Here is a 15,674-nt window from a genome sequence, read left to right on the forward strand (position 1 = left end):
AAAACATGAATGACCTTCAGTATAAAGGAATTAAGTCGGTCATGTGGCCGTTTAGTCCGCATGCTATTGGTGGTAATAGCGGAAGGAGTGATGTGATGGTTTGCGATGGTTAAAGGGTTGTTGCTCTAAGTTTACGAGCATTTTCCATGAATTTAACAACGGAATTCATCGTTATTTCTCAAGAAAATCATCAGAAAGAAAGACATGATTCATCGGAGGCGCTTAGTATTCTAGCCTTTACTTATTTATAGCTTTAGCGAGAAATGTTACATAGGTCAAGATTTTTGGCAAGGCTTGCATGCCGGAATACATGTAGACATGTAAACAAGACCTTCCTAGCTGTGAATGTGTATGATGGTAATTATAGCCGCCTTGTGGTTAACGACAACAATTCTTTCTGAGTGTCTTTTCACCAAAATGTTATTTTTTCAGTGCTTTCCAGAGGACAGTTACAATCCCTCATTCGAGGGCTCGTGTCTGCGTTTCCACATTCAAAAACCCCTACTATTTCGGTATATCCACACAGGTATTTTTCGCGATGCAGCGTAGCATCCAAAGATGCTGATGACAATGTTATAAAGAAAAATGAAGAATCACCTCCTGTTAAAGAAACCCCTAAAGGTGTTGTTCATGAATAGTTATTTATGTGAGTTCTTTGCAAGTATTTATAGTTTGACTAACTTGTGTTTACAATATAATTTTTCTTTGCTAGCCCCACCCAAAAAGAGACTACGGGTAGATTTAACTTCAACGTCCCTAGAAAGGAATTTTATTACTCCTGTGCGAGCTATGTCTGATTTTCTATTAAAACCTTCTGATTTGGAGAGCTTAAGAAAGATAAAAAGAAGGTCTCCGTATGAATCTGAACCACCCATCACAGTGTACTGGAGGAGGGATGTGGAATCCAAGTTAGTCTGCATTCAAGTCATTCAGTTCATTCATTCATTGATATTTGTTGGGGGTAGATGTTAAGTCTTCAGATTTTTATGCTCTCGCTTGCTTTATACTTTGTCTTTAGGGCACTGGAGGTATGGAAAACCAAAGAAGCCCTAGCGAAAGAATTGGCCAAAAGAGATCTTGATAGGAAAAGATACCAGCAGAGTAAGTTTCTTAGTGCACATATTAACATTGTATAGCACGCATTAATTCCTCGTTTTGCGAGGTTTAATCACATTTGTTAATTTTTTTCACTCCAGGTATTTTCACCGTCAAGCAAGTCCTTAAGGACTTTCGGCGGGAGCAGTACAGGAAAGAACTTAACGATAAAGGATTGCTTGGTTCGTCAGGTCGTGTCGTTTTAACTGCAATTGCAATGTGAGTAATGTCTCGATGGTTTCAAATTCCCATTGAAAATCGTGAGAAGTACTCCTGCCCCTCTTCCACAGTCAACAATATTTGTGAATGGCACATTTATGTGTTTCCTAATGGTCACAATAGGTAAATTTTTCAGAAGACGAAGATGGCAGTCCCTATTTTTTCGTTCTCAATGCCTCAGTGTGACTGTCCGAGTGTAAAAAAGTCAGTCAAATTACGTTATTGATAGCTGTATTTGTAACTTGTATAATTTGCTGCTTGCGGTAATATTGATTGTGGAAACATTCAGATTAATTTAGAGTGGTTTTGAATGCAGGACTTTAAAATCTTAAGTTTTAACACACTTTTTCGAAATGGAAAGTTCCTAGCCAAATATCTCAGTAAATCACATAGTTTGTGCTATTTCACGTGGTTTTATGCATTATTGTTTGCATGCATTAAGATAACGTGCAGACTTTACTCAAAATATTTTGTTACAGGATATACTCTGAAAAATTAAATGCAAAAAAGGTGAAAATATTAAAATACGAATTGGCACTTGGCTGAAATAACATATTAATATCTAGCTTCTTATTTTTTCCTAGATCGGTTGGTACCAACCAATTGGACTTAAATTAGAAAGTATCAAATCTATGGTTAACGAGTTCACTTCATAGAACGGTGACATTATAGAATCAAAAATAAGCGTGGTTATATTCCATACTATATTTATTTAAAACTGTACTGGTTTCCTTCTTTTCAGGTTATTATCAAGAGGTAAGCAGATCGGTATCAGAAGCAAAAAGTGCTGTTCTGTTGCCTCTCGATAATGACGTGAAAAGGTCGAAATCATTAAACTCTACCTACTTTGATAAATATTATGTGGAATATGGAAAAGTTAATTTAGGGTATTATCAATTAGAAAGTTATTGTTGTAATGGTGAAGATAGGAACATCAGCTGATATCATAATGCTGGAACATTCTTAAATCTGTCAGAAGTTTGGTCTTAACCAATGGCGGATTTATGGGGGGCTTAGGGGGCTATAATTAGGGGGTTAACCCCCCCTTGGATATCCAATTTACACTAGACAGAATGGTAATTTTGTTTGGACCCCCACTACTGCTGGGAGGTAAACCCCCACTTAGCCCCCCCCTTGTCCCTATTCTGGATCCGCCACTGGTCCTAACGTTATCTCAGCCTAATGAGAATCAATTTCTTCCCTTCTAGAAATGCAAGCAACTTCCTGTTCAAATTATTTGCTTGGCTCTACACGGGATCACACAGCATGTTTGCTGAAAGTATTCATTCTCTTGCTGACACAATCAATCAGCTAATCCTGGCTTATGGGATACATAAATCTGTGCAGGTATAGTTGCTAACTAGGCCATCCTTAGAAGTAGTCAAGTAGATTTGTAGTGCTTGAGGTGAGTGGTGATCTGATTTAACTATAGTTAATGAAAATTTAATGCAGAATTTTCTTATTGTATATATTCAGTCAAACCTCTTTCTAAAAAACCTCTGAACAAGGAAATGCATATCTCATTTCTGCAAAAACAATCATCCAGTATTCCTCCAATTAGCTAAACGTAGGCATTTTCACTAACTTTGCAGCAATCTTCTATACAGATTACATTTCTACACCACAAAGTAAAATTTGATCACCTCTTCAGAACAAAATATGTCGTAAGATTCCTCATTTTTCCAGGTGCTTTTATGGTGCATGGTGCAAATAGTCCAAGCGTTGCTTAAGATATAATTTCTAGTTTCATTTTTTTATGATGCGGGCAATTTTGCAAAAATGGCTTGCATTAGTTGATGTTTGTTGGAACATCACTTAAATGCATTGTTCTAATCACACCTGACAAGGAAAAATCATCTTGTAAAAGTACCAGAAGCATGGAAGTGGTGGAATGACATTCTATAAATATTAAAAGAAAATAGAGATGGCACTTTTCCACAGGTTTATTTAGAGTACGACGCATTTCAACCGTGATGTACTTGACGGTTGAAACGCATCGTACTTTAAATAAACTTGTGGAAAAGTGCCATCTCTATTTTCTTTTAATACTTATAAATCATCTTGTGCTGCAGCAACAATACAAGATGAGATCTAAGGGTCATAGAGGGCTCCTCCAAAGTTAAAATTTATGAATTGACTTAAGATATAAAGTTTTATCTTATTAATTTGATCAATAACATCTGCTGTGAGTGAATAGTGAAATATTTATCATTCAACCAATATTGAGTTTTTATTGCGCTAGAACTTGCCAATCTCTTTAAAACAAACCCCTGTATAAAACAATATTTTCCCAGTCCCAAGAAGTTCGTTAGAAAGAAGTTGGACAGTATACTACCATGTTTGTGCAGTTTAGATTAGATTGTGTGGTTGGGGATTTTCAAGAGGCACCCTGGACCTTCTTGGTCCATTGTGAAGATCCCATGTGTTCCCTGCCTGCGATATACTGACAGCAGACAAAAGCTCCATGGATAAAGTATCCATAGTCATCCATGCAATACCTTGGCCCAACATTACATACCTAACTTAAGTGTTCTAACGGGAACTTGTGTATCATTGTGGTGAGGCCCTTGCCCAGTTTCACTCAATGAGATAAATATTTGCCTTTGGGTAATCAAGGAAAAGTGAGGAATTTGAAATGGGTGAGTGAATGAATCGGAATATGGGAATCTTGCAACTGCCAAGTATTATTGTCATTCATTATAGTTCGTTGCGTGTATGTATTTCCCCGCTTGGAGACCCCCAAATGTGGCAGATCAGAGCTCCACTCTCTGCAGTGGCTCGAGCAGAACTTTGTCTGAATGAATGGTTTACCTCAGATGTGCGATGCCTCCTTCTCTTTCCTAAACTCATGTATTTGTCCTCTCATTCATGCACATAGGGTGCAGATTCAATCCATCCGTATGGCTACAGCAACATGAAATACGTTGCTTCTCTGGTGTCTGGAGTGGGGATATTCTGTGTTGGCACTGGGCTCTCCATCTACCACGGTATAATCGGTCTTCTTCATCCCTCACCAATGGAATCTTTCTATTGGGTAAGCATGCAATGTAGTCTGTGTTGTAATTAATTTCAGAATGCAATTAGATTTGACCATAATGCAGTCAAATTGATTCATATTTACTCTCTACAGTTAAGAAACTGTTCAGTTTAAAGCTTCCATGAGCACTCACTACATCATCTAGAGGAAGTTTTGTGAATTTTAGAAATAGTCACACATAAGATGACTTTGCCTGGGAAAAAAATGTTTCTATTTTATTTGTGGGTGTTAGAAATTTTTCACAATTAACAAAGAAACATAGTTTATCTTTTTAAATCGATTGGCATCAAATATGCCTTTTGGGTTTAATAAACTAAATTTGGAAACTTGTGTATTGCAGTCCTATGTGGTTGATTGGAAACCATAAATCAAAGGAGACCCACCACTATCAGTTAATAGATAAGTAATGTGCCAGCAAGTTTGAATATTGATTCACAATGAGAAAATGGTGTGGAGAAAAAATATCATGAATTTTCCAAAAATTGTATATTGTTGAAGATTACGTTTTAATATTAGAGAGCTACTTCGATTTTTTTTGCTGTGTATACAATGATACATTTTTATGCCCTGGGATATATGTATATACAGTACAATTTTTGCCACCTCTCATATTCTTTGTCTTTGATTAAATATATTCCATAAACTTACCCATATTTAGGCCTGATTACTAGAGACATTAAAATGTACAAGTTAATGTGTGAATGCACGAGCAATATCAGTGGAATGGATCATATACAGTTGTATGAACCATATTAAAAGACTTTAGATTCATTTTCTTCTAATGCATTTACATATAAAATTGGGTGGTTTTTTAGTCCGTTCTCATGTTCATGCATTTACATATGTATATGCAACTTGAAAATGTTTATACACTAATTAAATCTATATTGCAGTGTTGCATGTATTCATACTTGATATTCCTTGATGAGGCATTTGCCTCAAATACAACCCAGTTTGAGAAAGACGAAGTATGAAAGATAATGAATGACACAATAAAAAACGCTCACACGACTAGATTTTTGTGGCACAACCACCTTCCTTGGAGTTGCAAAAAATATATGTATGGATAGATGTATGTATATGGTGGAAAAAGCTAGAAATCAGAGGGTAAAAATGGAAAGACAGTTAGTTTGCTTGGGATTTTCATGCAGTTTAATTTTCCTTTTGCAGGCTTTCTTCATTCTCGGAGGTTCGTTAGTGTCAGAAGGGGCCACTTTGCTTGTTGCTGTGAATTCCATCAGGAAGGGAGCCATGGCATGCGGAATGACTTTCACGGAATATGGTGTGTATGCTTCACAACATAGATCATTTATGAAGGTGGTAGAATATAACATAAAATGCAAAACAGTATTATTGTGGGTCATAGTCCCTTAGAACGTGAAATTAAAAATGTGATACTGGTAAAAAATAAAAGTATACTTAAGTTTGTAAGAGCTTGAAGCCAGCTGAAAGAAAATAAAAAGAAAAACAGGCAACCAAGCAGTTACCAAGGTAGTTGACCCAACCAACGTGCATAGGTGGTCAGGAGAACACGTATCACACTGTAGTAAATGAAAAATTGGCAAATAAATTGGAAAAGTGATTATATAATTTGTAAAAATTAACACCATAATTGGTAGCATTAATATCTCATTGTGAATTATTGTTTTGCAAATTATAGATTTCAAAAATTGATTGGAGAATATAACCGAAACAAAAATTTAACCATATTTCTTTTGAATTGCGACACATTCCTAGAGAGTTTGATATTGTTAGAGCAATGAGTACATAAGTTTGAAGGACGTTACGGCTGTAGAATTGAAGTATTAATTTGGCACAATTTATACACACAGGAATAAACAATCAAATCATGCTGTTGGCCTGAGCTCATTGCTCAAGTCAAAGTATCGGGATTGTTCTCTCAGACCAGAAATCCCCATTCAACATTTCTCTCAGGTTTCAAACAAGATAAAAACATGAGTTGCCGTCCACCTTTTGTGAGTTGCTGGTGTTATGTGCTAGAGGTCTGGTCCATTTACTTGTTCAGGAAGCACCTTTTATTGAAGGAAAAAATTGCTAATGAGAATTGGCTCTTATGATGCATATTTTATGCTATTTTATTTCATTAATCTTCACCTGTCCCCTGAAAACAGTTCATGAAAGGCCCTCACATTGGGGGAATCCAACAATCCATAATGTGAGTGCTCTGAATAGGGGAAACCTACCTAACATTGAAGGTGTGTTCGATGGGCGAGGACTTGCCCTCCCACCACCATGGCTGGCGTATGAATTTATGACATTGACCCTCTGGTTTTGTATGCCTTGTCTTCACTTAATAAATAGGTAGATACTGTGAAAAATTTTACGTGTGGGGAAATTATTATTGTTATTCCTATTTTTTTCCTGAATCCTAAGTATTCACCATCCATCCATTAGAATGAGTCCTGGATAAATCTGACTTTGGTACATTCTCAGGAACCTAATTTATTTGCATGCTGTATACTTAACTAGTGGCAAGCCTGAGAAAAAGGTAATGAGTTATATTCTGTTTGATCCAGCAGACATGTTTTTCATTATTACATACTCGCATTGGCATTTTGATTCACATGAAACCCTCGTCTTACGTTCTATATGTTTGATATGTATTGTGATGAATGGCAATTTCTCTCATGCCTTGTTCCCTCTCTCACTACAGTTCTCCGAGGGCAGGACCCGAGCGTCAATGTGGTGCTCATGGAGGACTTTGCTGCTGTGATCAGTGTTGGTGTGGCCGGATCGTGTATGGCCCTGAGTGTGGCCCTGGGAAGTCCTACGCCGGATGCCGTGGGGTCCCTTCTGGTGGGCGGAATATTGGGGGCTGTCGCATCATTCATTATTTACACCAACTCAGCTGCTCTTGTTGGCAGGTAATTTCCCTACATGCAGATTATTTCCACCTTGTGAAGTTGGTCTCTCATGGGGTGAAATTATCAGCAGCTATTAATTTGAAAGTGTTCGTTTTTAGTTTTGAAGTGGTACATGATGCTAAATGGTGTCCGTTCTATTTTCTCTCAGATCAATCCCGCAACATCGGTTGGAAGTTATAAATTCTCAGCTGGAGAGTGACGTGATGATTCGTGCAATATATGACGTCAAAGGGATAGACATGGGGAACTCTCTCGTTCGATACAAAGCTGAAGTAGATTTCGATGGGCGTGAACTCACCAGGTCTTACTTGGACAAGCAAGATCTAAACACTCTCCTTGAGGTTAGTCATTCATTTATATGTGCTTTTTAATGTTCTATCGTTATTTCAGGGGTGTATTTTTAAGATAAGATTATTAGGTACAGGAAGATAAAATTTTATTTACTTTTGGACTCGACTCTTATGGATGTGATGTGCATACTTATCTTGTTTCTGTAGGAGGTGAAAGACATGCAGAACATTGATGAAATGGAAGCCTTTCTCTTGAAGCATGGCGAGAACATAGTGGACATGTTAGGTGCTGAAATAGATCGCATTGAAGCTAAGCTCAGAGTAAGTAAAGTTTATGTCTTTTCAGTGCACGACATCATATTACGTGTTTAAGTGGACCTGAATATATTTTCACCTGAGCTGTCAAATCTCAAATTTCAGTTTTTCTAAATTTTTTAACAATTCTAAATTTGAGATTTAATTATCTACACATTTTATTTTCAATTAAGCCACTCATTCCAATTTTCTCATCTTAATTAGGAGTTATTCATCATTTTTCATTAATAGCATTTTTAAATAAAGCTTAATTTACTACAAATCCTCCATTTCATTCCTGTAAGTCATGCATTAAATTACACTACAATTGAGTGGGTGAGAAGGCAAGGGGTGCAAGCGATTTCTTGTTTCCAAACAGAGTTAGAGGTTAAAGGAAACAAACAAGATCAACTACAGTAGACTCTCGTTAATACGAACAACGTTGTTACGAAGTTCTCGTTATTACGAAGCAAATCGTTGGTCCCGTCGAAAGGGCCTATCCAAGCTATAGTAAAAGAAACGTTATTACGAAATTTTCGTTTTTACGAAATTACGAACTTATGTCCCGGTCCCAGCAGTTACAATATGAACTTTATTACGAAGTTGCACGCACAAGCCACGGTATTTAGGTGGATATTCACTACACTTAAGTTTCAATAATTGCGCCACGTTTAAGTTATTCTCGTTTACTGTGCCTAAGAGCGTCAATTATGGTTCTTTATTCAGTTTACACGCAACATCATATAACTAGCTTCATTCCTGTGTAGTCAGGGTGCCCTACTCATAACCGTTCGTAAATAGGATGTACAGTCAGACCTCTTCCTATGCACATTCGATTTACGAATTTTCAGAGATAGGAGCATTCAAAATTTTCAAATTTCAAATTTGGCGCCTTTCGATTTGGCCGATACTACGCGGTGTGGCGCTGGGAAACTCTCACTGTGATCATGATCTGAATAAGGTATCAATGAAAATGGTGTGAATTTAGGAACTGTTCAACGTTTCGCCCGTTCTTCGTCACCGCGGGGAGCTATTTTTTCGGCTCCGAATGCATCGCAGGCCCCGCTATATCAGTTCGCCACAAGCGTGAGTAAGCGCATACGTGTGATGCAGTGTTGCATCCCGCAGGATAACCTTACTCTGCGATAAATTACATACAGTCCGGCTGGCGAGGGTTGTCCGATTACGGCACAATAGGATGGGCGGATAATCCTGCGCCAGCACGGTTTAAAGCCAACCGCTGTCCCCCAAACGCACCTCACACCCTCGCCTAGTCATACAACGTTGTCAAATGCATAAACGAACACCAAAATAAGCCTGATCCACCAAAATAAGCCCATTCTTCGAATCACAGAACAAGTGATTATTCCTCTAGGTCCTTGACGCTCGTCGTCCCTTCCGGATCTTTTCTTCACGGAACACTTTGTAAGCGTTTCCCTTTCTTACCTGGCAGCCTTGCCCCCTCCCCAGACCTAGACCATTTGGTCTGTAATTGGGCAACTCTCGGTGGCCGGACTGTAATTTTATCAACCTAGGAACAAGGTCTTGGGACGCATCGAGTTTGAATATCGGAGTTCATGTATTCGGGAAGATATCAACCCTCGATTGCGTCATGGCGCAGTCTTCTGTTGAAAAACTGAAACGCATTTTCCTGTTTATATTTATTTCCGCGTAATTTAATCGCATTTATAATACACTATTCCTTTCGACGATTCCTAAAAGAAACGTTCTTACGAACTTCGTTATTACGAACCTCCGATTTTTCGGTCCCGTGAACTTCGTAATAACGAGAGTCTACTGTAGATATTTAGTGGTACATCAGATCTTCTACTCTATGTCATCTCAAATCAGATACTCACCCATATCCCATGGCAACCAAGTTTTTGTGTATTGCTTCTAACAATTAACTTTACCCGACTCTGTTGAGAAAATAATCACTTGTACCCCATGGCTTCTCACCCCCTCAATTCAAATTCAACAATTTTCTGCATTTAGTTTGTAAATATGTATGTCGGTAGATATACCTAATTTTTCGATGCTGAATTCAGTGTAGAAAACAATTTTTCTCTGTCAAATCATGTTTCCAAGGTACACTTTAAAAAAAAAATAGCATTGTTGAACTAAGTTTTTGTGTTAGAATTGTTGGGGGTGGACTTTCATTACCCTGAAGAATATGTGTCTCGCATAGCAGACCTTATGCTTTCTTTTACTAAAAATTGATCTAAGTTTAAAAATTAGACATACAAAGAACTGTGAAATATTTCATATAAGGAAAACATTTTTTTCCTTAGTGGAGTTCCAAAAAAGGGGGGGTCTTAGATCCGTGCAAATACGGTACATGTGTAATGTTTCATGACATACTTGCGTTATTACTTCCATTGTGTTATGAACCATGAATGTATGAAAGTTTTTATAATTTTGAAATACCCCAATTGCCTTTAATAACAATTGTCAATCATCTAAAGAATACTATTTGCTATTAATCTTAACTTAAAATTTAATTGTTTGTCTTTCATTTTTTCCTATCAGGAAAAATATCCTGAAATCCGGCACTGCGACTTGGAGATTCTCTAGCCCACAGAAGAGTGTTGACAGCTTACAACTAAGGCATTACCACTTTGTGATATGCGTGAAATTTTTATTCATGTACAAATTTATTTATTTTATTACTTCTATTATCACAAGAATATTTTTCCAATGAAATTTTATACATTTTTAGAGTTTTTCTTTGGTTTAATCTTAAGGAATATTAATTTAAATCTGATGGTAAATAACCTGGGAGGGAATATAATCTGTATCTGCAATGAAATAGATAATAGTTTCATGTAGGGCTGCACTCATCTGTTCCAAGTGACACACTGTCTAGGTAGTGGCATACATATATAATAGCAAAAAAGAAAAAAAGTCTTGCTTTTCACTACTATTGCATTATTACCACTACATTTTCTTTTGCTTTTCTCATCATACATCAGTCTACAGAATGCTCTTTGGCTATTATCAATTATTGTTTTCACAGCCGCACTATTCCTAAGTCAGAGATTACCCAATGTACGTATTGAGGAAAGCCTTTCACGCTCCGAGTATAGTTAGATCCTTGCTTTGCATAAAAAAGGAAGTCCAAATAATTTGCTTTTCTGATTCTCTGCCTTTTGGGCAAAAAGCAACCCTTTTAACAATTGTGATGTAAAAAAAATAAAGTCTCCAGGATTAGAAAAAATTGAGGTAATGTCATTTTTTCAGTTCTTACGTCTGATTCACGTTTGCCAATTATTTCCACAGTAGCATCTGCCATTTTATAATATTATAAGTATGATTACACATGAACAAAATCTCCACTTCTCCCAGTAGTTTTTCAAAAGTGAGTGGAAGGGGCTACTTCATCCAATTGGAACCAAGAATTAACGACAAATTAGGAATATTACTAACCTGAGTAAAATAAATTTGGTGTTTATCAGCGGTAGTGGTGATCACAATTCCTTGATCTGTTCTTAGTATTTCATATTTAAACTCGACCTAATGGTAAACGTCATTAAATCATATGCTTGGACCATTTTTTGTGGTAAATTTCTGGCTAAAACTTTACCTAATTTCTCGTATCTTGTTACTTAATCGCTAATGCATCTGGCATATCACCAGAAGTTTGCATAAAATAGCTTTATTTACATAATTACTTTTTGAGGTGAAGTATTACCATTTGTATTTATTGTATTGTTTATTGTTCCTTGTATGTGCTATGTCACTAATCCCAATCACTTTAAATTTGATTCATAATTGTGTTTTGGGCTCCATGATGCAAAATTTTGGTCAAATTCTTTTTATTTTCATCAGCTCTCGATAAGTGCGATCCACTTAATTTTGAAATCTGTAAAAGCTGCCATGTTCAATAGAATGTTCTTCATATGGAGCTCAATGAGGCAGCAACTCAAGAAGTCACTTGAAAGCAATGTCATTTATCACCACCACTTTAAGTAACCACCACTTTTTACGTATGCAGTGATTTAATTGTCCTCCTCATCCTCAAATTTGTCAGACAATAAGCGATGATTTAAAGCTGATGATAGAGAATATCAATTTTTCAATCAATGTTTTGTTCACATTTGTTTCATCTGATTCAATTTTTCCCTCCAGTAGGGTTTGATTAATTTTCCTAAACTTTGTCGCTCTTGCATGGCATACCTCGAGTTTTTCTTCATATTGGTGGTCTGACGTAGAAACGAATTACCAAGATGTATTATAACATTACAAAGTTACCAATTACCATTTATAATTGTTTGTAGAACAGTGCATATTATTTCTTGTTTACATTTGGCAAACGTGTTCCTAGCCATGTTAGCCATATCATATCACCAAATGCCGGTGAATTTTCTATGCTATGGTACCATCATGGTCAGAACTCATGGCATAATAATGCTTGAGTTACCCTGTTATATGTATACCTGCATTATCCTGTATTCATGGCAGTCTATAGTAAAGATATTATTCAATTACACTGGTTGAGAAAAAATGTTTGTAATTCCAAGAATTTATGTTAGTTATTTACTTTCCTGCCGAATCCAAAAATAGCTTTGAAAAAGCATTGCCATGGGCAGTTCATTCCCAGTCATAGAGAAGCTCCTTAATTTTTATGGCTAAGAAAAAATAGGGGCATGATGAATCAAATAAAGGATGAATTGGTCTAAGTTTTTTCCTATTACTTAAAAAACCAACAGCCATGCATTGAGGATTTCACGATTTCATGTGCATACCAATTTTAAGGATTAACACATTGACACAACAGTATGACTTTCTGGTAACTACATTTTCTTGTACTAGTTCCTCTTTATGATGCTTGTTGCATCGTACAAATAATATTTTTATGCATTTTTCAAGAATTTTGTCAGCCAATGTTGTTATTTGAGTATTTGTGCCCACTCCACCGAGATTTAAGAGTACATATTTTTAATTTAACGTACAAACTGATTGGATATGTGAGGTTCACTAACTAGCAATGAGTGCATAGATTAAAATTTTGAAAAACGTTTTCTTGTGACCTTAGAAACAGTTGGCCTGACACATTCATTCCATTGCCAAAGATGACAAACTTGTGCTTACCGTGCAATACACTGAGAATGCAATGCTATAAATGCATCAGTGATCAGCATGCATTTTATGACCCATGCCTTCTCTTCAAGTATCAAAATGAAGTAAGTTATCAAGATTATTCATACGTACACACTTCAATGTACTTGAGAATGAAATTAAAAAATAATGGGTGACACAGTTCTTTGAAATAAACTTCAAAAATGGCATTTAAGTGAGTCACATTGGTCATTTTAAACACTATTTCCCTTTTGAAGCATAAGTGATCCGTCAAGATACATTCTATGTGAGAGTATTTAGTGTGTCAAAATAAAATAACCTCCAGCCTCATGTGTGGAATTAAAAAAAATTATTTTCTACTTGACATGGTTGACTGAATCACGATTAATACTTTAAAAAATAAAGAGTACTCATTTATCCAGAAATGCATGCAAAGTTGATTACCATTGCATTGGTGAAAAACATTAACCATTACATTTTATTGGATGAGATTAGATTGATTTTTGTTTTCACATTTGTAAGGAAATGTATTCTTCTTTCCGTAACTAGGTTTTTATGTCACATGAAAAATGTTTTCTCTGTTCTAAGAGTCGCAATTATCAATTATTGAAGTGGCTCCCTATCCCAATTTTAGGATCATTAAACATAGCTCATTTTCAAGCATCCATTGATAATGTAAGAGGATTCAATGTTGTAATACAACATGTTTATATTCCTAAATCTTAACTGGGGTATAGATTATGCTTGACAATTTGTGTAGTTTTTTGGAAACCCATTATCACTAAGGTATTAAAATGTTGGAAATGTTTATTTTCAAAATCTAACGAATTGATTTCCAGATAACAATGTACTTATTAAAATTGAAATATCAAGTGTGTGCTATTTTTCCATATTTTATTCAGATTTGAGTAATGGTGATTGTATGTGCTTTTATTGTAGGTTGTTGAGTGTTCCAAGATATATCATGTTTCAGTTTTATTTTTGCTGGATAAATTAAATACTTCATGTCACAACATACATTTTAAAAAGAAGCAAAATCAGGTAGCTCTCCGTTGTGTATTGAAATGAATTTTTACTATTCTCCCCAGACTGCAGTCTTGTACTTGAGGCAATACATACTCCATCCAGTTTATTTTACTATTGAAATCCCTTTTGTTTGTACTCACTGGTGAAAGGCCATTGAAATCCATTCCAAAGTTCAGCACGAGCACATGCCTGTGGAAGCAGTCATAACACAATGCATTAACAAACCAAGAAAAATATCCTAAAGTGAATGGATTTATATTAATTTTGTAAAAATCTGTTTTGGATTGCTACAAGTTTGTTGGTGTTAAAGATGATGATTTCAGCCTGTCAGTATAAAAGCTTAACAATTCCGATAAGTAATTTAACTTAGCTGTGTTTAAGACATGGAAGGTGTATAGCAACGATTAGTCCATAAAAAGGAAATGAAATGAGGGAAGGCCTAGCAGATAAAATATTTTCATTTGTTATTTACGTATTGGTGAAATTCTTATCCAAAGAAACTTTACAAATCTCATGCTCTCCTGTAAACAAGGTTTGTACCTGCCTAATTTATTGAATTTCTCAAATAATTTATTGGTTGATTTCATTTGGCACCAATATTATGAATTTTTGTAGTATAATTAATTGTTTCACATACGGAGGACAATAAATAAGCATGGTATTATTTGACGGGAGCAATTTAATCAATTTTAAGGTAGTCCACGGCTGTATGGGCAAACAATTTCAAACAAAAGTTTCTGTGTCTCAAGTGCTTGTTGTGTAAGGTACAAAAGTTATTGATTCTGGATAACAAAGAAAAGTGTAGCAGTTTTTATATCATTTTCAATGTTAGTGATCTATACCTTTGTTTTTAACCTTTGATCTTGCTAACAATAAATTATAATGGTTCCTGAATAAAATAAATGCTTTGTGTATTTTTCTGTAGCCAAGACATTTGATTTTTTATGCCATTATTTGCTTGAAAACTCAATAAAAACTTATTTATGATCATCCCAATCTACAACATTAAAACCTCAAAAGTCATTGATGGGAATTACCAAACTAATGGGGCTACTGTTAATGTAGTACAGGTGGAATGAATTGCACATTGCATTCACATGTTCACAATTGCATATCAGCGCATTTCATTTATTAAGATGTTGATAGTGCAGCAAAGACAATATTAGCAAATAATTACAACAAATTATGAAATAATATTTTTTTTTAACTGGAAATTTATTACAGCAAGATTAATGCCCCTAAGAATAGTTTAATCCTACATTACAATTGGAAGCTTACAATTTTTAATTTTCACTAGTGCTCATGAAAAGGCACACATCAGGGCAAGAGTGTCACAAAGGAAAATGTTACCGTAGTGTGACAATCTACTACCTTGAAGTGATATCTAGGAATGATTGTGGAATACAGGCATCCCCCGAGTTACGTAAGAGATGCGTTCCGGCAGACTATGCGTAAGTCGAAATTTACGTAAGTCGAACCTTTGCGTTGGCGTTTCAGAGATTGCTGTATAACAAGTTGTATCGTACAGGAATGAGCGCAACCACATACGCCACCACATCCATCGCTAGAACTGCAAATTTTCACGTTGACTGCTGACTTGGGATTTATAAGCGATTTTTCTACAGAAATTAATGAAATTTCCTTCGAGGAATGACAAAAATGGGTCACTTTGTTATTTTTAGCACGTAAAAAACTCTATAACTATTCGATGTTTTTTGTACCATATAGCCCAGGAAATGAAGCATTTTG

General features: G+C 35.8%; 1 protein-coding gene across 1 annotated transcript; it reads left to right on the forward strand.

The window, feature by feature from the left end:
* The first annotated feature begins 83 nt into the window (after positions 1-83).
* LOC124162291 (zinc transporter 9) lies at positions 84-14,849 on the forward strand. The gene is made up of 12 exons (XM_046538778.1): positions 84-357; positions 433-621; positions 713-908; positions 1,019-1,101; positions 1,197-1,314; positions 2,523-2,661; positions 4,193-4,348; positions 5,522-5,633; positions 7,026-7,236; positions 7,385-7,577; positions 7,734-7,847; positions 10,350-14,849. The coding sequence occupies exons 1-12, from the start codon at positions 264-266 to the stop codon at positions 10,392-10,394; spliced, it is 1,650 nt and encodes a 549-aa protein (XP_046394734.1). The 5' UTR covers positions 84-263; the 3' UTR covers positions 10,395-14,849.
* Positions 14,850-15,674: the final 825 nt, after the last annotated feature.

The sequence above is a fragment of the Ischnura elegans genome, chromosome 7 (assembly GCF_921293095.1).
Source record: "Ischnura elegans chromosome 7, ioIscEleg1.1, whole genome shotgun sequence".
Classification (NCBI taxonomy): Eukaryota; Metazoa; Arthropoda; class Insecta; order Odonata; family Coenagrionidae; genus Ischnura; species Ischnura elegans.

Bases quoted from the DNA above. Each gene is read 5' to 3' on its own strand.
- LOC124162291 (XM_046538778.1), top strand. From the start codon at position 264: ATGTTACATAGGTCAAGATTTTTGGCAAGGCTTGCATGCCGGAATACA. The intron at 1,315-2,522 runs GTGAGTAATGTC...CTTCCCTTCTAG, and splicing joins GTTTTAACTGCAATTGCAAT to AAATGCAAGCAACTTCCTGT. The intron at 2,662-4,192 runs GTATAGTTGCTA...TCATGCACATAG, and splicing joins GGATACATAAATCTGTGCAG to GGTGCAGATTCAATCCATCC.